This window comes from Capricornis sumatraensis, chromosome 9 (genome assembly GCF_032405125.1).
Source record: "Capricornis sumatraensis isolate serow.1 chromosome 9, serow.2, whole genome shotgun sequence".
NCBI lineage: Eukaryota > Metazoa > Chordata > Mammalia > Artiodactyla > Bovidae > Capricornis > Capricornis sumatraensis.
In genome coordinates, this window is record NC_091077.1 from 9,195,416 (window position 1) to 9,220,608 (window position 25,193).

At 47.4% G+C, this 25,193-nt stretch overlaps 1 protein-coding gene across 2 annotated transcripts; it reads right to left on the reverse strand.

Moving 5' to 3' along the window:
* Nucleotides 1-1,765: 1,765 nt before the first annotated feature.
* Nucleotides 1,766-18,317, reverse strand: LOC138085385 (prostaglandin E2 omega-hydroxylase CYP4F21). Of its 2 annotated transcripts, none has more exons than XM_068979727.1 (12): nt 18,120-18,317; nt 13,021-13,147; nt 11,842-11,895; nt 11,624-11,751; nt 9,720-9,841; nt 8,793-9,063; nt 7,809-7,875; nt 7,500-7,629; nt 2,746-2,879; nt 2,586-2,650; nt 2,316-2,398; nt 1,766-1,943 (listed from the first exon to the last, which is right to left on the reverse strand). In XM_068979727.1, exons 1-12 carry the CDS (start codon nt 18,315-18,317, stop codon nt 1,766-1,768), a joined length of 1,557 nt encoding a protein of 518 aa, XP_068835828.1. The 2 variants fall into 2 exon arrangements, with proteins under 2 accessions (XP_068835828.1, XP_068835827.1); XM_068979726.1 differs by lacking the exon at nt 13,021-13,147 and adding an exon at nt 14,683-14,827.
* Between the last annotated feature and the right edge of the window lie 6,876 nt (nt 18,318-25,193).

A 25,193-nucleotide genomic window follows, 5' to 3' on the forward strand; every position in this document is an offset into this window, starting at 1 on the left:
ATCAGAAACAGCTATCAGACTTCCAAATAAAGATGATCATTGAAAGAAGGGCTATTTTTCCAATTGACCAGGCTTTTATTGGATGAATCAACATCCCACTTCTCTCTGTCCCAAAGAATGGTGGAAATGTTAGACATTCTACTATTACACTCTGTTAGTTATACATAAGTTTTTGTTTCATGAGGAAATAATTTAGATTTACTAACTTTCTGGGTGTTCTTAGGGTTTGTTTTTATTTGGTTTCCTTTTTCTCATTTTTTTGTATTTGATATTGTTTCATTTAAATATTTATTTGTGTTTAGTAATATATGAACCTGATTAAAAAGAAATTGGAGTAGATGAATAGATAGATAACCCATGGTACATCCAGACAATGGAATATTATTCAGCACTAAAAAGAAATGAGCTATCAAGCCGTGAAAACACATAGAGGAAATTTAAATGCATATTACTAAATGCTAGAAGCTAACCTGAAAAGGTTACATATCACGTGATTTCAACTATTTGACATTCTGGAAAAGGCAAAACTATGGAGACAGTAAAAAGATTTCTGGTTGCCAGGAGCTGGGGGGAGGTATAGATGAAATCGGCCGACCACTGGGAGGGTTCGAAGGCAATGAAATATTCTGTGTGGTACTATAATAATGGATACATGCCATTATCTGTTTGCCAAAATCCATAGAATGGACACCAAAAGTGAACTCTAATGCAAACTATGGACTTTGGGTGATTAATGTTGTGTCAATGTAAGTTAATCATTTGTTACAAATGCACCACTCTGATGCATAATGCTGAAGGCTCTGAACATGGAAGACGTGGGGCGGGGGCCGGGGGGTGGGGTGGGAGCGGTGGTACATGAGTGGGGGTGCTGACAGGGAGTCTGAAAACCACTTCCCAGCTATTTAATTTAGAAAGACTACCTGGGGAGCCTAGAATTTTAGCACGCATGTCTTTGTTTTATTTCTTCCGTGTTCGTTGGAGATCTGGAGTAACCACAGATTTGATGTATTCATATATATTGGATTCCTCCCAGACTCCAACATATACTGAAGAACACTCGCCACCTCTTAAGTCCACCCTTAACCCTGGTCCCTCTTCTGCTCAGACACATCATGTGGCTTCCTATTGCCCATGTTTGGGTTCTGGGAAAATCAAGTTTTCAGCATAGGGTCCTGTAGTCAGCCGTGCATATATCCATGTGTGCTCAGGGTGACCCCATGAACTGTAACCTGCCAGGTTCCTCTGTCCATGAAATTTTACAGTCCAGAATACTGGAGTGGGTTGCCATTTCCTTCTCCAGGGGATACTCCCCACCCAGGGATCCAACCCGCATCTCTTGCATCTCCAGCATTGGCAGGCAGATTCTCTACCACAGTGCCAGTCTGGTAGTCAGCTGTTGCTGCTGCTAAGTCGCTTCAGTCGTGTCCGACTCTGTGCGATCCCATAGACGGCAGCCCACCAGGCTCCCGCGTCCCTGGGACTCAGCTAAAGCGGTAATAATGGGCACATGGCAACTGGTCCCGCCTCCAATCAACCACGCCTACTCGCTGTACCTTCAAAAGCTCCCAGAGCGCCCCCTGTTGGCTCTCGGTGAGACTCAGGCAAACGTGAACACGTGAACGGAACTGGGGTGAGGCCGTTGCAGACTCCCAGGAATAGAATGCTGTCGTCACGTTTGCATTAGTCTCACCGAGAGCCAGCAGGGGGAGCTCTGGGCCCTTTTGACGATAGAGAGTCCCAGGCAGGGTGGTAGTGGCTCATTCAGTCACTGAGGGCTTGCGCTCAGCGGCTCCACCTGCAGCCAAAGTCCACCCTCCGCGCGCAGAATCAGCTCCCGCTTCCTGCGTGGCTCCTCCTTGTCTGGCAGTAAACGGAAGCGCAGCAGGGTGAGAGCGAGGACCACCTTCATCTCAGTCATGGCAAACGTCTGTCCAATGCAGTTCCTGTGGAAGGAGTCGGGGCTCTGACTACACGGAACCCTCATCTCGGACCCACAGTGCCTGAAATCTGACTGGCAGAGTTAGAGAAAGCTAACCATGCCTGGGATCCCCCTCGTGGACTTGCATATATCCCCTGAGCCTAGCGCAGACCTCAGTCTAGAATGCAGACCAGCAGACAAAGGAACCCTGCTCTCAGCATACTGCAGACCCCGCTTTGCGCCCACTACCACTCCCAGGATGGGAGAGAAGGAGTGCCAGAACTCTGACCATCTTCAGTTTTGCCCCTTTCCTGCCCCCACAGTCACGCTTGGAATCTCAGCCCCAGAACCCCGCCCCGGCTACTCCATCCTCACCTCAAATGCCCAATGTCCTCACCTGGGACCCGCTGAGAAGGGGATAAAAGCCAGAGGTGACCTCCCCTTGATGTTTTCTGGGTCGAAGCGGAAGGGGTCATAGACCTGGGGGCAAGACAAGACAGGGTTACTGAGTGGTATCTCCCAGGACGTCCATCCTTGGAGAGGCAGATATGTGTATAACGGGAAGGAGGTGATGTTTGATTTGCCAATCAGAATTCTGTAGTCGCCTTTGGGTCCCCCAAAGGGAATGGACAGGAATGATGGAAGTATGGCGTGGCAGAGGCATCACCTCAGGGTCTGGCCACACAGATGGGTTGTGGTGGGTCCCAAAAATATCAATGACGCAGATAACACCTGTGGAAGAGGAGGGACCAATCAGAACTAGCTCCAACCTGCCTGACGGGCCCCTCTTCCTACCAGGAACCTCCTCCCCTAATCATTATGGTCACCTTTGGGGGTGACCCGGCCATCTGGAAGTACAGTGTCCTGGGTACAGCGGCGGGAGATGGCCGTGACTGGGGGGTGCAGCCGCAGACTCTCCTTGATGCACATGGTCAGGAAGGGCAACTGGGCCAGGTCGTCCCTAAGGAAACCCCATGACAATTATCTGGGGTGAAAAAAGAGAGACACCACCCCCCAGCCCTCCTGGTGCCCTATAAGATCCTCTCTGCCTAGAACAAAATCACAGACGGATCAAATATCTCCAAACTCACGAAGTCATATACATAAATACATACAGCTTTTCCTTTGATTATCATACCTCAATAAAATGGTTTTTAAAAAGAGAGAAAGAAAAGCAATATCACAGAAGTACTAGACAAAATTTAGTCAGATATTTTTAGAAGCTTTTCTGAAATCAACAAAAAGTGAACCATAGAAATATTTACAAATTTGTATGAATGTGGAACATTCTTTATGGCAAGATTGCAAAATCAAAAGGTAAATGAGCAGGAAACAGATTGAATGTTTATCTTATTTATTACAGGACTAGAGATACTAGCTAATGCAATTAAACAGGAGAAAAAAAGGAGGGTAATGTCATTTGAAATGTGGAGTAAATGCATCATTTTGGCAGACAGTGAAAGAGAATTCACTGGAAAAGTTTTTATAAGCATTGCAGATAAGATCCAGTAGAATTTAGAAAGTAGCATTGACAAATATACACTTCAGTTCAGTTCAGTCGCTCAGTCGTGTCCGACTCGTTGCGACCCCATGAATCGCAGCATGCCAGGCCTCCCTGTCCATCACCATCTCCCGGAGTTCACTCAGACTCACGTCCATCAAGTCCATGATGCCATCCAGCCATCTCATCCTGGGTCGTCCCCTTTTCCTCCTGTCCCCAATCTCTCCCAGTATCAGAGTCTTTTTCAATGAGTCAACTCTTTGCATGAGGTGTCCAAAGTACTGGAGCTTCAGCTTGAGCATCATTCCTTCCAAAGAAATCCCAGGGTTGATCTCCTTCAGAATGGACTGGTTGGATCTCCTTGCAGTCCAAGGGACTCTCAAGAGTCTTCTCCAACACCACAGTTCAAAAGCATCAATTCTTCGGTGCTTAGCCTTCTTCACAGTCCAACTCTCACATCCATACATGACCACAGGAAAAAACATAGCCTTGACTAGAGGGACCTTAGTCGGCAAAGTAATGTCTCTGCTTTTGAATATATTATCTATGTTGGTCATAACTTACCTTCCAAGGAGTAAGCGTTTTTTAATTTCATGGCTGCAGTCACCATCTGCAGTGATTTTGGAGCCCAAAAAAATAAAGTCTGACACTGTTTCTACAGTTTCCCCATCTATTTCCCATGAAGTGATGGGACCAGATGCCATGATCTTCATTTTCTGAATGTTGAGCTTTAAGCCAATTTTTTCACTCTCCTCTTTCACTTTCATCAAGAGGCTTTTTAGCTCCTCTTCACTTTCTGCCATAAGGGTGGTGTCATCTGCATATCTGAGGTGATTGATATTTCTCCCAGCAGTCTTGATTCCAGCTTGTGTTTTTTCCAGTCCAGCGTTTCTCATGATGTACTCTGCATAGAAGTTAAATAAGCAGGGTGACAATATACAGCCTTGACGTACTCCTTTTCCTATTTGGAACCAGTCTCTTGTTCCATGTCCAGTTCTAACTGTTGCTTCCTGACCTGCATACAGATTTCTCAAGAGGCAGGTTAGGTGGTCTGGTATTCCCATCTCTTTCAGAATTTTCCACAGTTTATTGTGATCCACAGAGTAGCTAGAGGGAATCTACTATATAACATGAGGAGCCCAGCCTAGCACTCTGTGATGACCTAGAGTGGTGGGATAAGGAGCTGATAGGAAGCAGGCTCAAGAGGGAGGGTGTGTGCATGTATGTGTGTGTGTGTGTGTGTGTGTGTGTGTGTCTGTAGTTATGACCAGTTCGTGTTGCTGTATGGCAGAAACCAACACAACATTGTAAAGCAATTATCCTCCAATTAAAAATAATTAAATACAGTTACCCTCTGAGCCACCAGGGAAGCCAAGGCAAAGAACTAAAGAGCCTCTTGATGAAAGTGAAAGAGGAAAGTGAAAAAGTTGGCTTAAAACTCAATATTCAGAAAACTAAGGTATTCGGTCCCACCACTTCATGGCAAATAGATAGGGCAACCAGTGAGACTTTATTTTCTTGGGCTCCAAAATCACTCCAGATGGTGACTGCAGCCATGAAATTAAAAGACTCTTACTCCTTGGAAGAAAAACTATGACCAATCTAGACACTATATTAAAAAGCAGAGACATTACTTTGCCAAAAAGGTCCATCTAGTCAAAGCTGTTTTTTCCAGTAGTTATGCATGGATGTGAGAGTTGGACCACAAAGAAAGCTGAGCACTGAAGAATTGATGCTTTTGAGCTGTGGTGTTGGAGAAGACTCTTGAGAGTCCCTTGGACTGCAGGGAGATCCAACCAGTCCATCCTAAAGGAAATCAGTCCTGAATATTCATTGGAAGGACTGATGCTAAAGCTGAAACTCCAATACTTTGGCCACCTGATGCTAAGAACTGACTTATTTGAAAAGACCCTGATGCTGGGAAAGATTGAAGGCAGGAGGAAAAGGGGATGACAGAGGATGAGATGTTTGGATGGCATCACTGACTTAATGGACATGAGTTTCAGTAAACTCCAGGAGTTGGTGATGGACATGGAAGCCTGGTGTGCTGCAGTCCATGGGGTCACAAAGAGTCGGATATGACTGAGTGACTGAACTGAACTGAACTGAACTGAAATACAGTTAACTAGCTCAAAATTGGAAAACTACAAAACACCAAATCTATGGACCAATAGCACTCCTCTCCCTTTCTTATAGTTTGTCTAGTGATTATGTATCCTTCCAAAGGTATTTTTCACATTAAAAAATTATGTACTAGCATACTGAATACCATACACACCACTCTTTATCTATTTCATGAAATAGTATATCAATCTTTTCTTGTATGTCTCTTAGGATTAGTCTCAAAAATAGAGTCTTCCCTACTCTGGAGCTATAACCTCCCATGGTTTCTTCTAGAGCCTTTAAGACGTCATCATTTTTTAAATCTTTTGATTCATGTGGATGTTACTTTCTTATAAGACATGAGAAGCAGGATGAATTAACTTTTTTACTCGTAGCTTCCCAGTTGTTCCTGAGATTTTAGGAAACAATCTTTATTTTTCTTATGGATATGAGACTCAATATTTAGCATTTCCTATGTTCACTGGGCAAGAAATTTATATTCATAAATTATCAGTTTTTCTATTAGAAATAACAGTTAGAAAAATAATAAAAGAAAAAATGATGGTGATGATATAAAATACCTGAATTAAACTTACCAAGAAATGTGAATGCATAGTTTTCAATTAAACTTCTATTATTTCTCAATCCAGATAGAATATATGGTTTACCATAGCAACAAGAGTATCTAAGGTTAAATTAAGAACATGTGAATACAATCTTTTTGCTAAAATTTTAGACTCAATTAAAAGCCTAAAGATTCCCTGAATATTCAAAAACGGATATCCACTTCACACTCTGGGATACTGTGTATTAATATTATGAGGTAATCTCTTTCCACAGGTCAATTATATATTCAAGTCAAATTCCTCCCTCCCTCCTTCCTTTCTCTCTCTCACTCTCCCTCTTTCTCATCCCTTCCCCCAAGTTCTTCATTTTCTCCCAGCTGTCTTCTTGACCTAAATGTACCTCAAATGCACCCAAAAATCTACTGATTATATATCTCAGAGTCTCTGCCGAGGCACTTCTTTCCACCCTCAACTTGGCCCCTCTTGTTCCAAATCCCAGCCCTCCCCATGTACACTGGGAGTGTCCTGACCTGGGACTATTTCTACAGCAGGTTAGGAGCTCCTTAAAAGCAAAGACTGGGTCTGGTCCTTCCTGAGTCTCCAGCATACGGAATGGAGCTGGGAAGAATTGGAGATGGCATAGAATTGGGGACAGAGAGGCAGTATGGCAGTGTTTCCTAAGTAGGGATTAGATGGATGAAGCTGCAGATGTTCCAAGAAAGGAGTTGGATGTCTTTAATACACATGTGATCCTAGTGAATCCTAGACTCAACAATATGAGGAATTAAGGGGCAGGAGATTAGCAAATACTCAGGACGTGAAGATGTTTGAAAACATGTAATTTCAGAGAAAACAGTCAGGGAGTGGAGGCGAAGTTCACTTACTGAATTTGTGCTAAGTGGCATCATCTGTCCTCACATATTGTTGTTAATTATCTCAGAAATCCAGGTTTCTCTGCCAAAAGCCAGCAAATTTTGTCCTCCTATCCATGCTGAGTGGGCTTCCCAGGTGGCACTAGCAGTAAAGAACCTGCCTGCCAGTGCAGGAGATGTAAGAGATGCAGATTCATTCCCTGGGTTAGGAAGATCCCCTGAAGGAGAGCATGGCAATCCATGCCAGTATTCTTGCCTAGAGAATCCTGTGGACAGAGGAGCCTGGCGGGGCTGTAGTCCATATGGTCACACAGAGTCGGACACAACTGAAGCAACTCAGCTTGTGCGCGCACACGTGGCACACACACACACACACACACACACACACACACACATGCTGGGTATGAGATCCTGCCTCTGTGTTCTGTTCCTATTTCCAGTAAGTGACAGAATGCACACAAAAAATTTCTCTCTTCCCCAGCCAGGGAGCAGAGGCAATGAAAAGGGCTCAGAAAAAGGCCATGAAGACTTGCACTCACCATTCAATCTCTTTAGACTCACGGTCCCTCAGGAGCTCTTGCACCTTCTGCCGGCAGCGCTCCTGATATTCTGGGTGCTTTGCAAGGTTGTACAGAATCCAGGAGAGGCCACTGGCTGTAGTATCATGGCCTGGGGGCATCCAGAAAGACTTGTGTCTCTGGACTGCTTCAGCACCACAGGGTGGACAACACCCCCATGGTAAAGCCCATGAGGAGGATGGAGAGGGATGGGGTGGTCCAGGGTCCACTGGGCTAGTTCCTGGCTTTAGAGACACCCTATCCCTACATTTTCTCACACTGGTGCCTCACCCTCAAACATAAAGGTGTCAGCTTCAGCCCGGATGTCTTCGTCTGACAATCTCTTCCCATCTTCGTCCTGGAGAGAAAGCAAGATCCCTAGAATTCCTCTAGCTCAGAGGGTTTCTGAGGCTAAACTGAGACAATCTCTGAAGCCCCATTATCCATCCAGAGACCCAAGCCCACCCTGAGATTTTAAACCACCTGTGCACTCTGTCACCAGAGGCCCCACCCCAGAGACCTCCTCCTTGACCTCTTTGTCTCCTGTGTTGTCCCTGGTGAAAAAATAATCAGTCACCCATAATTATTTTTATATTTCAAAATAATGAGGGATTCCTGAGGGAAAAAAAAAAAGTTCCTGGCAACCTGGGTTACAACCTGGGTTATAAAAATATAAAAACTTTAGACTTTGCCTTCTTACCAAAAATAATTTGTTTAAGCTCCAGAATAATCTCTCTCCCTGTGTCTCTCTCTCTCCCTCTCCCCATAGGGAGAAAGGGGAAAATGTATCAGCTGTCTTGTATAAGTTCCAAATTTAAAAATCTGGAGGTATGTACTTTTACTGTGATGCAAGTATGATTGCCATGTACAGGTAATAGCATACTTGAGCCATCAAAGGAATTTAGGAATGGGGTAGCAGAGCTACAGTTCTACTCTGGTTACTGTTTTTGCCATGAGTAATAAATGGGCTGCTCTGATCCAGGATTCTGTATGTATACTGTACATACACATATATATGTACACAGTCTATCTCTGTGGTAGACTGACTTATTAGTTACCCATTTGAGTGAAATCTCAGGCCCCTCACAGTTTCAGACTTAGTAGTCTCCCACAGGCAATATTCCACATGGTCATCTCTAAAACTTATCCCTGACCCATCCCTCCGTTCCACAAGCCCCTTCCAGGGCTTCCCAGGATCTTCTACATCCCATTCAAATTCTTTGATCAGATCAAAGTCCCTTCTACCTCTTGAACTCAGGTCCCAGAGGAACCCACCTTGGTCAGCAGAAGCACATCAATGAAGTCCAAAGTCTTGGTCTTTGCCTTGGCCTTAAGGAAGTCATCAACATTCTCCTTGGGGAGAGTGCGGCGCCGCTCCTGGAGGACGGCATCGGTGAAGTCGTGCACTAGGCGGCAGGCCCTGCGGAAGCGCCGCCCGTCCGGGGTGAGGAAGTATAGGAAGTCCGTGTGCAGGAAGATCCGCCTGTTCCGCTTTGCCACAAGCTCGCTGAGCTCCAAGATGGCGGTGATATATTTACCGGGCTTCCTACAGGAAGAGAGCCTGAAGGGAGGAAGCAACTTGAAACACCTGAAGCCCAGAAGCCAGGGGCTACCTCCCTTCAGGAATTGAGTCTCCAAGAACAAATGGCTCACAGATACAGTGGGGGGATGAGCCAGAAGATGTGACTCTTCAGACTCGTCTCAACCCACATCCCATCTCCATGAGCGGACTCCATGCCCCAGGCACCTGGAGCACAGCCTAGATATCGTGTTTCTCTCCTGTCTCTCTCACTGCTCCCGTCTCCTTTCCAGAACTGTCCACCCAGCTCATACCTTATCCTCTCCCAGCTAGTCAGTGGCCCAGCCCCTTCCCTAGTCTTCTTACATCCAATGTCTATATGACAGTTGGATTCTTTTGAGTCAGATTCGCTTTGCCTGGCTTCAGAATGTCTTTAAGATATTACCTGCCCACTTCTTCAACCTTATTTCCAACGTCTCTCCTCACTATTGCACATACTTTTCTCATTCTAGCCTTCTGCTCTTTTTATCAAACAGGTCTACCGACCTGAACGGATAGCTCCTTCTCTTTCCATTTCCTGTCCTGGGTTGTCCTGCTCTGGGCCACCTCCTTCAGGAAGGCCCTCCTCAGTCTACTACCTTGGGTCTATGACTCATGTTCCCAGGCTCTTAGCTGAGACTCACTCCTGGCAATTGCTATCAAAACTGAAGACACATTTCTGCAGACTGTCCAGGGTCAGGAGGCTGAGGTGTTCAAACATGTCCAGACGGGTGTGGCCTTGGGTGACCAGGCGCTCCCACTTGGTCTGGACAGAGAAGAAGACAGTGTTAGGGCCCATTCCCAACCACCTGAGTGGACTCCCTCAGACCCTGCCTCTTGGCCCCAGGAAACCATCTCCAGAGAGTATCAGGCTTGAGTAGGAGTGGAAGCTGTTACTGCTAAGGACATGAAGTTCTCATGACTGGAGTCAGGAGACCTGGCTTTAAATCTTGGCTCACCCTCCTGCTCTCTGTATCCTTGGTCAACTTACTGCATAAAGTTAAGTGCTAAGCAAATTTTAGCTTTCATCACCTTCACTGATGGAAACTGATGAATAAACTGTCCCTATGTTTAGAGAGGTAGTTCTCCATGGGCCCTGAATACTTTTACGTAATCTTGCTGGGTATGCCAAAAAATTGGTAGTCCATGATGTTCTTTACCTGGACTATTTCTCAGAGCTGTGTTTGCAGCAAACAATCTTTAAGAGTGAGGTAAAGTCTCCTCCTGGGAAAACATCAGGCCTGCTTCTAGTTCTAAAAGTCACAGACACCCTAAATCTAGTATTCTTCCACCCAATAATAAAACATACTACTTGAGTAGGTATCAGTCAAAGTCCACATTTGCCATCCACATGGGATTTGTTGACTTGGAGGAAGAATGCAAACCAGCAAGAAGAAGGTGCCATTTGCTATGCCAAGAATAAAAAACTATCCTTTGTCAGTGACCCAGGACTCTCATGTCTTCTGACAGAATCCACAAAACAAGCTCCCTTGTCAGCTTGCAAGTATGGAAAAGACACAGCCAAGTCACAAACTCCTGACCTTCCCTGTGTATATATATCCAAACCCTTTGCAATGTGCTTTTTCAGTAACTTCTATTAGTAGGTGGAGCCTCCTTTGATTCTGAGCTGGCCTTGAATCTACTTTCGCCAATGTGTGCTATGCTTAGTTGGTCAGTCCTGTCTGGCTCTTAGAGAACTCATGGATCACAGCCTGCTAGACTCCTCTGTTCATGGGATTCTCCCAGCAAGAATACTGGAATGGGTTTCCATTCCCTCCTCCAGGGGATGTTCCCAACCCAGGGATCAAACCCGTGTCTCCTACATTGCTGGCAAATTCTTTACCACTGAACCACCAGGGGAAGCTCTGCTTTGCCCAATAGACTCTGGTGGAAATGATGAGTAGATGGTCCTAAACCAAGCTCCCAAGCAGCATTGCAGCTTCCTGTCAGGCTGTTGGAACCCTGCTTCTGCCATGTGAACAAACCTGAGATGCATTCTAAAGGGAGAGAACCACATGAAAGGAAGTCCTTTGCCTGGAGTAAGGCCATTTGAGATCAGCCTGCAACCAGCCAAGCCCAAAATATGTGAGAAGAATGACCCTAGATCAGCAAAACTCCCTATCTGATCACAGATACACTAGTGGTCCAATCTACATCCAGAAGAACCAGCCAGCTGACTCACAGACTTCTCAATACCAAGCACTTACTGTTTTTAAGTGACTTGTTACTCTAGAATAACTACTACAAAATATTCATCATTTTTAGCAAACATGTCTCAAGATTCCAAGGCCTCTTTGAGGAAAATGTAGAAACTAACACCTTCTGAGCCTCTCTTATGTGCCAGAGACATGATTCCATTAGGTCATCTTGGCCACCCTACAAAGCAGGGATCACATAATCCTTATTTTTCAACAGTGGAAACCACGGTTCCGAAAGGAAGAGCCCATGGCCTTAAAGCCACCCACAAGAGCCAGGTTCCAGACAAGGTGTCTCTGAGTCCCCGTTATCCCCAATAGTCCAGATGGGACCCTGGATTCAAGAGACTCACATGCATGATGTCTGTGCTCTTGGTGAAAATCTTCATATAGGGCTTCAGGATGTTGAAGTGGAAGGTGGGTGTCAGCAAGCGACGGTGCCTGCTCCACTTGTCACCAGCACTTAGCAGGAGCCCATCCCCTAGCAGAGATAGCCACGGGGAGTGGGCAAAAGGCAGAACTTTCTTCTGGGTCCCCAGGGTTGTCCCCAATCCCCTTCGCTCATAGTTACCCAGCCAGGGCTTCAGAAATTTGTAGAAATCCATGTTCTTGGGTGTGACAGCAGCTGACATGAAGGAGGACTATCAGGGGCCAGGGAGATGGGGAAAGGAGGAAATTTTGTGTGGAATAGAGGATCCCAGCCAGGAATCTGCATTCCTGCTCTGAGCCCTGCATAGCAGGAATGGGGCCAAGAGAACTGGAAGCCAGAAGCCAGGTGGAGAGGTGACGGGCGTGGGGTAGGGGGACCAGACCAGGCTGCAGGACAGAGGAGAGCAAAGGCAGAGCCCATAGACACAACTCTTAGGTGCTCAGAAACACTCCAACAAGATACAACATGCCCCAGCATTCCCTGACGTGGCTCCTACATGGTCCAACATGTTATGAAGACACAGGCATAGCCCAGCACTCTACAAAACATCTTTATGGGGACCTAGAACACCACGTCTGCCCCTGCACTCTGACCTCTCCTGAGATATGTGACATGGCCCCATGTGTTAACATGTCCTGACATGGCCCCAACATGGATGACACAGCCTGATATGACACATGGACCTGAAGACAGTCTAACTTGGCCTGAATTTGCCCAGCATGAGTCTCACACAGGGCTTACATACACTGATGTCACAGACCTGAACCAGGTGTGTCCCCGGTTGGGCCCCAGACATGACTCAGACATACCCTAAGACAGGCATCAAACAAGATCACATAAGGTCACTAGCATGTCTGAAAACGACCCTGAGTCTCAGACCTCAAACAAACCTGAAACGTGACCCAGACGTGACAAGCAGGAGAACCAGATAATCACTAACACCATCTCAGGCAAGAAAAAGACAAACCCCAAAATGCCTCAGATGTCCTTGGCCACAGCTAAAGCAACTCCAGATGTGATTGAGACCATGTCTTTCTGAGCCCAGGTTTAATCATATACCACGTGTCACCAGGTAAAACATGTACCAGCTGTAATCAGAAACCAGGTAGAAACATAAAGCTGACCAGACATAGCCTACAGCAGACAGCACACAGATATGCCCTAGGTGTGAGTAGACATGACTAGAAGTAGGCAGGTGTGAGAAGGCAGGTGAGAGTCCAGATAAGAAAGAGGTAGCGGCATCTCTACCACAGCCCGCTGTGTCTGCACCCAGCACAGAGGATGTGGCAGCAGGCAAGCCATGGCCAAGAGTACGTCTACCTGGAGCGGTGGGGTGGAAGATGCAGGTGACCACATGCCAGCCTCCCGTGCCCCACAAGCAGCACACATCCCCATAGGTTCTGGCCAGGCCCTGTGTGTACAGGAGACCTTCCTCCCAGCTCTGAATCTGGAGAGGAAGAGAAAGGACCCAATTCAAACTCTTCTCGGCAGCAAGAGGCAAGGATTTGCAGGGCAGAGATCCACACCTGAGCCCATGAGTCACCTCCGGCAGCTGCTTGTCTGTCCTGAGTTTTCTCCTGGGCTCCCTCCCCACATTGGTCATATACAATCTTTGTGGTCCCTCTGGTACAGAGATAGAGAGGTTCTTTCCCTGTTTGGATCCCAAACACCATGTTCACCTGACTTCTCTTTCGTCCCCATATTGCAGATAAGGAAACTGAGGCTCTCAATGATGGAGTCCCTTGCACGCATTCTCCCGGACAGTAAACCTGAGACACCAGCCCAAGACTCTTTAATCCATGGCCTGTATTCTTAATTATCCAACTGCTCTGAGCCCCAAAACAATAGCTCAGTGGACCCTATGGTGCCAAGACTGGATGCTCAGAATCTTAGGTTTGTAGGAATTGGTCCTATGACCCAAATCAGATAAATTAAAAGGAATCCTCAACTTTTCCTAAAACTGTTGTAAATGAACTCCCTTTCCCATGGAGTTTGAGCGTCTGAGATTCAGTTTTACCAGGATGAGAGTAAAGCCATTACAAATGAACACTAAATGATGAACACAGATTTCTGATAACATTGTTTAAGACCTGGATCCAGCTGGTCAGTTGATATCCTTTCTTTGCTTAGACCATACAGGGTGGCACTTCCACCACTAACAGCTGAAAGAGACTTCAGCAACCAGAGGGAGCCAGGACCCTTCCCAGAGTCACTCAGCATTCTGGTGTCTGAACCCAGGTCTCCATCAGAAGCTGCCCATTCCCCTGATCTGTCTCAGATGGGAGGGGCAGAGGGCAAGGGAAGGGAGACTGGGTGGGGTGGAGTCTCCTTAGGGAGATTCCTGGGGACTGGAGAAGGAGAGCACTGAACTAGAGTGGCTGAGCCACAGGATAGGATAAATGCAATGGGCCCACCAGAGAGGTAGATGTCACAGGAAGAGCAGCCCCCAATCCTGCACCAGCCAGAAGCCTTCATTGCTCTGGATCTGCAGATGAGTGAGACTGAGGGCTGGCTTGGCAGGGGGCCTGGGTTACTATGGATGCCCACTGAGTCACTCTACCCTCTGCTTTGGAATATTTTCTTCTCATTGCTCCAGACCTAGTTCCAGCACCTCTTCTTCCAGGAAGCCTTCCAGAACACCCCAGCAGAGAATTTTGTTTCTTCTCTGGATTGCCACATCTTCTGCTGGCCAGTTCCTGACCAACCATACCAGGTCAAGGATCTCTCTGTCCAGATATGAGACCTTGAGATTGGGGATAAACTTCAGAAGGGTACAAGGTTGGAGGCCAATCGGCCATGGGAAGAAACAGGAGTCAGTGAGATGGAGCTTGATAAATGCATGAAGCAAAGAGGAAGTGGCTGAGAGAGAAGAGAGGAAGGGGGAGCAGGATCCTGTAGGGGCCACATAAAAAGTTGGCAGGGAGGGGCTAAAATCCATCAAATGTGTCATGACACCCACCACCACAAGCTCTGCATGGGTACCTGAGGCACTGGCGATGCTCCGGAGCATGTCAGGGTGGCAGAAAACGATCATGGGAGTGATGGGGCCAAACCAGATCAGATATCCATGGGAGTAGTTAGCTGCCAGCTGGGTTGATTTTCTCAAGCCCTGCTCTGTCGGGGGGACCTGAAAGCATGTAAGGACATCATTCCCGAGAAGAAACCGCTGCAGTGGACAGGGTGTCAGATCCCGCCCAGATGGAGGGAATCTCTGCTTCCCCCTGCTCCTTCCCTCATGTGAAGGAGAGGTCCTGAAGCACCTCCAAGCCCCAAGGAGATACCCCAGAGTGCAGGGAGAAGACAGGCTCCTTGCCCACAGGTAGGGTGACTTTATCTTGAGAAGCCAACCTTTTTCTTGTCCTGGGAATGGTCTCAGCCCCAGGGGTGGTCACAGAAAGAGATCCCCACTGGAGAGGTTTGTAGGTAGCAAGGTGGCCTCAGTGCTTGTCCCTGGGTTTCGGTCCCACATCCTCTCCTATTCTGGCTGGTCCATACAGCCTGCAGTTCCTTGCGGTAAATCATCTGCACACCTGGGGCCTTCCATCCCTGGCCGATCCCAAAGGACAGGTGTGAATTTTGTCCCTCACTCATGACAGCAGCTCTGACCCATGAATCCCGCTCCCCCAACTGGCTCCATGCAGAGTACATCCTGCCTATTTCTCTGCAACCTACGGACATGACTTTCAATTATGCCATCTATAAATGAAGAAGCTGACACCTTTAGCACCCAAAAGAAAAGAAGGGTGGGTTGCCTCCTGGTAAAGTATCCTCTCCCTCAGAACGCCTCATTCAAACCTGACAAATTCCCCCAGGGGCTCTTGGCAGGTGAACATAAGTCACATTCACCTTTGTGACCTGCTCCTCAGAGGGAAACAGGCAGGAAGGCCAGGGGTCTCCAAATGGAGGAAATAGGCTCAAGTGTCAGACATTTTTTATCTCTCTTAAGCGGCAGGAGGAAACAAACTAGTGATATATATATATATTTTTTTTTTTCCTTCTCTATACAAAATTTAAAAGGTTTCTCTTAAAATACTGTGTTGCCATAATGACACCTGGTTCCACCTGAAGTTAACTATTCTCAAACCTTGAGTTAACCAATGTATTTTTTTTATGGAAATATTTGTCTTAAGCTATGTTAATGTACTATGCATTTACCCCAAACTGTCTTCAAGTCAGTTCTACCTAATGGCTCAGAACTGACTTGACAAACCAGTATGTTATACTCAGACATTGTTCCCCTAATCTATGTAAACAAAACTATTTGTATGGTAATCTGCCCTTCTGCAAGATTCAGGTCAGTCGTTTTATGGCCCAGGATGAATTGTCTGGTGCCGAGATTATCCCAAACTACATCTTATGGGTGAGGGGCCTGGTGCCATTCTGAGTTTTAAGACATTCCTTTCTTTCATTAACAGACTGCTAGTGACTATATAACATCCAGCTGAAGACAAGCAGGGGGTACTCTTTCTGCCCCCTTCTGATGCCTATGTCAGAAGGTTTCTCTATCTCCTTTATACATTAATAAAACTTTATTACACAAAAGCTCTGAGCAATCAACCTTCATCTCTGGCCCCGGACTGAATTCTTCTCCTCCAGGGGCCAAGAATCCCAGCGTCTTTTCGTAGTTCAGCAACAACCTTTCACTCCCTTCCCTCAACTACCAAATTGAGGATGCAAAGCACTTGGTGAGACTGGTCCAGAGAGGGAGAGTGACTCAGCTGAGGTCACACAGCATGAGGGACCACAGGAAGGAAAAATGACCAAGACCATACTCCATGACCAAGCCCTTAGAGGGGAGGGAAGAAATGCAGTAACTTTGTAACGTTCCTGCTGCCTCCAAGACTCACCGTGCCTTGTGCACTAAGTCACTTCAGTCATGTCCGACTTGGCGACCCCATGGACTGCAGCCCGGCTCCTCTGTCCATGGGGTTCTCCAGGCAAGAATACTGAAGTGGGTTTCTGTGCCCTCCTCTAGGGCATCTTCCCAACCCAGGGATCAAACCCCCCTTTCTTCCATCTAACCTGCATTGGCAGGCAGGGTTCTTGACCACTAGCACCACCTGGGAAGACTCGCTGAGATGCTTTCAAGACCCAGAATCTCAGGAAATCTTCACATGAAGATTTGTTGCCGCGGCCAGCACAAGCAAGAGTTGCACCTGCACAGGGAGAGAACGGAGCGTCCCCGCTAAGAAAAATAAGAGAGAGACAAAAGATGGGGTTGAGAGGATCAGACCACAATTGGCTGATGCCTTTCTTTATTAGGCTATAGTATTTATAGGATAATGTACGTGACTTAAGACATGTACAAGATTATTTTTTAACCTCAGGATACAATCACTAGACCCTTACCATTGTGTACAGAGTATACTAAGTAATCTATCTTCTATGACATGTTGCAGGACACCCTGACCTTAAGGGCTGTAAAAACTCTTCAAGGGTGGCGGGACAGGGAGCTTAGGAACAATGCCTAAGGCTCTGCATACCTGCCGAGCAGCTCCCAAGACTTAACCCTTTACGGGCGGTCCCCCGCAATTTGTAATGCCCCTGCCTTCTGAACTTTGCCACAATAAACAGTAAAATTTCAGTAAATCCTCCACCAAGTGGTAGCTCTTGTCCAAGACAAGAAAGAAAAGATGGACACCTCTCTCAGCTAGGCTGTTAGATAGGAGGAGCTGGATACCCATCCCTTTGACCCTGACAGAGGGAAGTGATGGCATGCTCGTCACTTAGGTCATCACACCTTTATTTTGCATCCTAATATTAGCCAGCCATGGACTGTAGCCTGCTTCCCAGAACCATCACCAAACTGAGAGGTGCTTATTAAGCAATTTGACAGTTGAGCTGTTTAATTAATCAGGAGCAGGGCCAAGCCAGAGTCAAGGTTTGAGGCACAAAGTGGGGAGGCGTGGAGGAGAGAGAGGTCTAAGAAGGCTTCTTAGAATGGGTGGTGATTGGCCAACTTTATCCAGGTTGGGCTATGAGCACCTTGGGACATCTTGGTAGAGGGAGGGGAGTTCGAAAAGAGGAGGGATCCTGGAAGGAGGAGGCATGGGGATGGGGAAGCTGTAGCCCAGAGTGAAAAGTCACAAGGAGAAGGGCCACATGCAGAGCAGACCCAGGACAGCACCCTTGAGAGGATCTCAAGGCCACCGTGGAGACTGGAGAGGCCAGGGTACCAGATTCTGTGCAGCCCGGCCTCAGAGGCGCCCTAATGTGTGCAAGGCAGGCAGGAAATGGACCCCAAAGCAGGCTAGGGCTGGAAAGGCAGGATGTGGGGAAGGTCTCGATGGCAAAGCAGAGGAATGAGTGAGGGAGGGAAGAGGGGCCTCCCAGGCCTCCCTGGCTTGTCTGCTGTTCTAGACCCCAGCCCAAACCCTGAGCCCCATTCCTGATCTCCCAGGATCTCCCAGGAAACTCACCAGGTACAGGTGACCCAAGAACCAGTTGCGTTTTGGGGGCTGCGGGAAACATCGGAGGCGGCGAGAGTTGTTGTAGCAGGTGTAGGTCCAGGCCAGGACGCGGGCCAGGAGCCAGGAGGCCCCAACCACCAGCAGCAGCAGCCACGGGGAGGCTGCCACAGGCCCGAGTCCCAGCCGGGACACGCTCAGCTCCAGCATCCTGTGGTCAGATGGGGTGCAGGGTGGTGAGTCCTGAGGATGAAGGAAGGGGCAGTGATGGTGAGCTGTGAGGCAGAGATGGATAGAGGGAGAGGAGCAAGGGAGTGAGTGGCAGGGTGAGTGCTGGGGACGGGCGAGAAGGGCTCAGAGACAGACAGACACGAGCTGGGTGAGGGAATGGAGACCAGAGAAATTCAAAGGAAGAGGGAATGATAGAGACAAAGAGACAGACACACACAGACAGTTTGTGTGTGTGTGTGTGTGTGTGTGTGTGTTAGTTACCCACTGGTATCCACTCCTCTCCCAAGCCAGCTCATTCCCTAGAGCCACCATGCCATGGGCAGTGGCCTTCCCCACACCAGGTCAAAACCCCAAGCCCCTTGATCCTCAGCCTGGTACCTTCTTTCTAGAGCGGGTTGTCTCTCACACAGCTTCCTCTCCCCTTTTTGTGCAAAGCCTTTACCCAGCCCCTCCCCTAGAAAATACTGCCAGGCTCCAGACTAAGCCAGCTGATTCGCCCAGCATGCTTACTTCCTCCCCACCTGGACGCTGTCCAAACATGAAGTGAGGCCTGGGAACCAGTTCAGTGTAACAGACACTGGATCCTCAGGACAGACAGAAGGTCAGCCTTGTCCCAAGTCATCTCCAGGGCTCCCTTCCCGAGGTGGACCAGGGAGACATCATGGACCATTTCTCGGCAGAGACCCTGGAAACTCAGAGCCCTGAGGCCCCTGGCCTCCTGGGCACAAGCCTGGCAGCAGTTCAACTCCCACCTCCACACAGCCCAAGGCCTGTGTTGAAGCATGGCTTCCAGGAACAGGAGCAGAGAACTCAGTCTGTGTGGAAATTACCTTTATCTTAGTCTGCGAGGTGGTGAGGACAGGGAGGCCTGGTGGCCTGCAGTCTATGGGGTCACAAAGAGTTGGACACGACTGAGCGGCTGAAGTGGACTGAGTCCAGGGATAAAGGAGGCAATCGGACGAGGGCACATGGAGGCATGAGGGGCCAGGCTGGGGTGGGCTGAGAGAGAACAGAGTCCACACAAGGGGGTGGGGGGACAGAACTGGGAGTGGAGGTCTGCCCCGCCCTTGCTCTGACTGTGGGCTGTGCAGACTGTCCTCAGTGGGATGTTGAATGAGACCTTGAGATGGGGGGCCAAAGAGGATCTCACAGGAAAATGGGAAGAATCTGGAGTCCTCAGAAAAGATGGAATGAAAGCAAAGTGATGGCTACTAGTGCTTGTGTTAGTGTGTGCCAGTAGTCCACCTAGAGCAAGCCTACTCGGTGCAAAGCTATATTTGAAGAGTGCCTTCTATGTGCTGGGACCTGAAGAAGCAGCCTACAGTGTGTCAGAAACTCTGCATAAAGCGTGCCTGCTACGTTCCAGGTGGGCTACAGAAAGTGCATTTACTGCGTGCCAAGGACTCTGCATAAATCCTGCCTACTGTATGCCAGGGGTTGTACATAAAGCACACCTACTATGTGCTGGGGACTCTCCGCAAGTCATGCCTATGACATGCCAGGGTCTCTACATAAGGCACACCTACTATGCATGTGGTACTCTGTGCAAAGGACACATGCTGTGTGTTGGACACTCTATGTAAAGCACTGCTTCTGTATGCTGAGTGCTCTACGTATATATGCCTAGTGTGCGTCAGGTGTCCTACATAAACCACATCTACTGTGAGTCAGGTGCTCTACATAAAGTGATCCCTGTGTGCAGGATATTCTGCCAGCAATATAATTGCATCACCTTCCCCTCAGGGCTCTGGGCCAGCACCCTGGGATCAGGCAGAGGGACCCACGTGATGGCAGGAAGGAAGTTACCTATTTAGGAGAAGAGCAAACTGAGGTTCGAAGAGAACAAGCCTCTAGCCTAAGTTGCCCATCTGAAAGGCACTCCGGTGTAGCAAACCACCAAGCCTAAGTCTCCTCCCTCTGCCATGCTGTTCCACCCCCACTCATAACGGACAATGTCCTATTAATCCATTCATACAGGTGGAATTTCAGGCAATATGATGACACCAGTGGAGAGACACCTGGAGGTCCTTTCAACATCAGGTGGATCATCTTACCACATCCAGGATAAACCACCCAGTGGATCTGGTGCTTCCCTCCTGGCCCTTACTTGATCCTGTCCAGAATTGCCTTGTAGCGGTGTTCTAAGGTGTAAGAGAACTTGAAGGATGTGGCTCCTGGCAGAATTTCTCAGCAGGAGAGTGGGGGTAGTGTCCTGACACTGGTAGGATGCTGGGAAGACCCCAAACCTCCATCTCCTCAACACTGGCTGGGAGATTCAGGTGGAGGATCCTAAAGCCCCCAGTGTGGTGTTATTTTCTGTTCTGCAACTTTTCATTGCTATACGAATGAAAAGTGTTATGACTTTAAAAGTCAAGCTTAGAGGTAGAGTCTTGAGAAAGTGCTATCATGCATATCTCAGGCTATTTGTTGTTTAGTCGCTAAGTTGTGTCCAATTCTTTTGCCACCCCATGGACCATAGACTGCAAGGCTTTTCTGTCTGTGGGATTTCCCAGGCAAGAAATAGTGGAGTGGGTTGCCATTTCCTTCACCAGGGAATTTTCCCAACCCAGGGATTAAGCCCACATCTCCTGCACTGGCAGGTGGGTTCTTTACCACCTGGGAAGTCCATATATTTCAGACTCTAGGCAACATATTTGACAAAGATGCAGTGCCAGCATGACTAAGCACACCAACCTAGCACAAATGTTACAGGAATAGGTCCAGCGTGAAGTCACATTTGTTCCTCCTTGTTACAACAGGAGTTTTTAGCCACCTACTTGCAGCCTCTCTGGGTAGAGAAAGGAGATGACATTTGGTCAGTGGGAGGCCCTGCAGGCAATCAGAGAGGTTAGAGGATTGCCATCCATCCTCTCCAATGGCCACTACTGCTTCCAGCTTCAGCGCTTCTCTCTGGGTTTCAGGATCAGCTGCGCCCTGGCCTGGGGGTGGTGTCAGCGCTCAGCTGCTAGCTCCCAGAGTGCCACACCTGATGGTTCCTCTTGTCCTGTTGTCAACTGAAATAAAAACTACACGACGTAAGAGCAGTGAGTTTCAGTTTGATTCAGAGACCCTACTGAGAACTCTAGCCCAGGATTCAGTTTCTCGCATAGCTCTGAGGAACTGCTCCAAGGAGCTAAGGAGGGAGGTCAGCATATATATGACTTTGGCGTAGGGAATATGCAATCCAGTACGCATCATGGGAGTAGGTCATGAGGAATAGATTTCTTAGTTAATAATTTTAGTACTGTTCTAAGTATGGCAAGATACAAAAATTCAGGTTCATGCAAATTTTACCTGAAACTATGTAAAGGCAAGTTTACCTCTTTTTCCATGTACACAGTGCCTCACCCGCTTCTCTGTCCTGAGTTGGCAACTGCAGCAGCTAATGATTTTACCTTGCAGAACCAGATGGTGAGCAACATTTCTTGTTTACACAGTCTGTACATTGTAAATGGCCCCTACGTAAACCCACTCTCATGTAGTTCATCTGAGGTCCCTGGAAAGACCCAACTGTTACATTTCCCAAAGGGATGGGGTACCTCAGACATCTCAGCAAACCAGTTATATTGTTAGGACCAAACAGGCGCCATGACAGGCTTCAGGGGGCTAAGGTAGGCCTAAATCTCCTTTACAGAGGGGCTGAGTTATTGCCAAGGAGGAGCTGAGATCATCCTCTGCAGGCGCCAGGACTCGACCAATCAGTATACTCCCTGTAGCCTGGTTTAAGCTTATCAGGACAAGGATGAAACCCCACCCTGCACCCCCGAGAAAGCCCACGCGCGCGAAAATCTAGCCAATTAGCAGATGCTAAGGAGCCCTTGCAACCAGTCCGCCCCTGCCAACTCCCTGTCTTTGTCTTAACCTTATAAACACTGCTGTAATTCAGGGCTCGGGGCCCTTGTTCCACTCCATTGCATTGGATGAAACTTGGGTCCTGGCTCGAGCTAGCAATAAAATTCCCTTTTTGCGTTTGCATTGCTGTGGACGTCTTGTTCTCTCAGTTCTGGGCATTGGGACCTTGGGCATAACAATATGAGTGTCCCTGTTTGTGTAGGCACACACACAAAAAATGAAGTATTATACCCACATCCTGGAACGGGAGGGTGAAGTAGAAGGAACAATATTTCTGTTGTTGTCATTCAATCACTAAGTGGTGTCTGACTCTCTGTGACCCTATGAACTGTGGCACACCAGACTTCCCTTACCTTCACTATCTCCCAGAGCTTGCTCAAATTCATATCCATTGAGTCCGTGATGCCATCTAACCCTCTCACCCTCTGTCATTCCCTTCTCCTGCCCTCAATCCTTCCCAGCATCAGGGTCTTTTCTAATGAGTCAGCTCTTTGCATCAGGTGGCCAAAGTATTGGAGCTTCAGCTTCAGCATCAGTCCTTCCAGTGAATATTCAGGACTAATTTCCTTTAGGATTGACTGGTTTGATCTCCTTGGTTCTGTTAAATGTCTACACTTAACCAACTGTTTTCTTTCCTTAGATGAAACCTGCAAAGCACTTTTCACCACAATTATTAATCCATGTAATTACAAAAATTATGTTTTTAAAAGGAAAAACTTAACATCATGCATAGTACCATACTGAGTAAATGCTTAGTGCCAAGCCTGGCATGCAGCAGGACTTAATATATAGAAATTGTGAAAAGCCAGAAAGTAACCCAGTTCAGAAGAAGGACTCCAAGTGCCAAGGTTCAAATCAGGACCAGCTAAGTTAATCTGGGTAGCTCTCTTTACCTTTCTGTGTCTCAATTTTCTTGTCTGAAAACAGGTTATTTTCAAGTTAGTTGTGAAAATCAAATCAATTTAAAAGAGTTAAGTGCTTATAACAACACTCCCAGACTCCCAGTCAGCACCAAACTTGAAAAACTGCCATTGTTTCCTGATTTCACAACAGAATGAGGATTTTGGCACCAGCCGTGAGCCATAAGTCCCCCTTGTACAGACATCAGCTATCTTGCAGACTATGAACATCCCCTATTCATTCCCTCTGACCTTAGCAGGGTAGAAGCTCCTAGGAGAAGAGCAAGCACTGGAATTGGAGTCAGAGGGCTCTAGATCAAAGCTAGGTTTGCCATTTTCCAGCTATATGACCTTGGGCAACTGCTGTACCCTCTGAACTTCACGCTCCTCCTCATTAAAAAAGGAGTAATAACAAGCCCTTGGGGCTTCCCTGTTGACTCAGAAGGTGAAGAATCTGCCTGCAGTGCAGGATACCCAGATTAAATCCTTGGGTCTGGAAGACTCCCTGGAGAAGGGAATAGTTATCCATTCCAGTATTCTTGCCTGGAGAATTCCATGGACAGAAGAGCCTGGTGGGCTACAGTCCATGGAGTTTCAAAGAGTCAGACATGACTGAGTGACTAATACTTTCACTTTTCAACAGAGCCTTGGCAATTGGAGAAGTAAGTCTGTGTGTTTCTTAGTTTGCAACCTTTGAAAGCAGACCTTGATTCAAGGATTGAAATGCAACTACTTTATTTGCTAATGACCCTAGGGAAGGGTTAATGTGAGTTGTTTCTTTGAAAAGTGATGCCAGGAAAGGCCAGTAAGGCACTGTAGAAGTGAGCCTGGGAACGGAAGGCAGAAGGAAAAGGCTGCTTCATCAAGAAGCTCACACTCTGGGCACATGGGGCTCAGTTCCTCTGGAGGACAGCAGAGAACATGCACCCACCAGTTCTTAGACAGGGCTCCTTCCTTCAAAAGCATTATTTTTCCAGATATCCTGCATACACCGCATAGCTGAGGTCTATGCGGGACATAGACCGCATAGCTGAGGGACAGAGGAAGAGGCCGCCCACAGCAGTTGTTGTCAGGAATACAGCCTGGTTGGTGCACACATAGTTACACATAGTTCAGTTACTTCAAGATACATACATTCACACCTTTACACACATGTACACCCACACTTGCAACACAATTGCATACACAGTCACATATGCATACACATTGTGTGCACAAAGACACACAATACCAGGGCTACATACACCCACGTGCCCTTACAGTTGCATACACAGTCTTAGGCACACCAAAAAGCTACGTACAACAACACACATGTTCATATGTACACATACACATGCATCTACCCATGCAGACAATTAAATGCATACACTCATATACACATACCATAACACGTGTGTGCGCAGAGCCACACATACACTTACTCACAGTCACATAGAGTCACACAGCCACTCACAACGTTCAATGAATGGAGACCATCTTAGAATGTGTTATTTCCATATCCACCAGCAGAGGGAGCCTCCAACACACTCAGAAGAAGAAAGGCTCCTTCCCCCACTCCCACAGCAGCCAGTGGCTGGACCAGGGCTGGATGTGTACGAACAATTAAACTCACAGGTGCAGCACCATCTGCAACTCTGTGGCCTCCAGGCCTCTCTCCTCCTCCTCTCATTCATTCATATCACAGCCCTTAGTGAAAAGAGCTTTTAAGTGGGAAGGAAACATTTGACACCTCAAATATAGATTACTCTTTGAAGGGGTTAGCTCCATGGTGGTGAAAAGAAATAATGCATTAACTGGTGGGAAAACTGCATCAAAGAAAGGGACTTTTTCTTTAAAGTTGAGGTAATAGCAACATTATCTGTATTCCAACAGGAATGAGCCATTGTCAATATACCTGGAAAATCCTTGGAATGATTCATAGTCAGCGCACCAAAAAAATTAAGTCTATTTCTTAGGCTTCCCTGATAGCTCAGCTGGTAAAGAATCTGCCTGCAATGCAGGAGACCCTGGTTAGATTACTGGGTCGGAAAGATTCGCTGAAGAAGGGATAGGCTACCTACTCCAATATTCTTGGGCTTCCCTTGTGGCTCAGCTAGTAAACAAT

What these genes read in the sequence shown, in the direction of transcription:
- LOC138085385 (XM_068979726.1), bottom strand. Translation starts at nt 18,317, where the DNA reads ATGCTGGAGCTGAGCGTGTCCCGGCTGGGACTCGGGCCTGTGGCAGCC. An exon ending in TCTTGGGTCACCTGTACCTG is followed by an intron (nt 14,828 to 18,119) that starts GTGAGTTTCCTG and finishes ACATGCTTTCAG; the next exon opens with GTCCCCCCGACAGAGCAGGG. An exon ending in ATGTGCTTCTGCTGACCAAG is followed by an intron (nt 7,876 to 8,792) that starts GTGGGTTCCTCT and finishes CTTTCTCTCCAG; the next exon opens with GACGAAGATGGGAAGAGATT.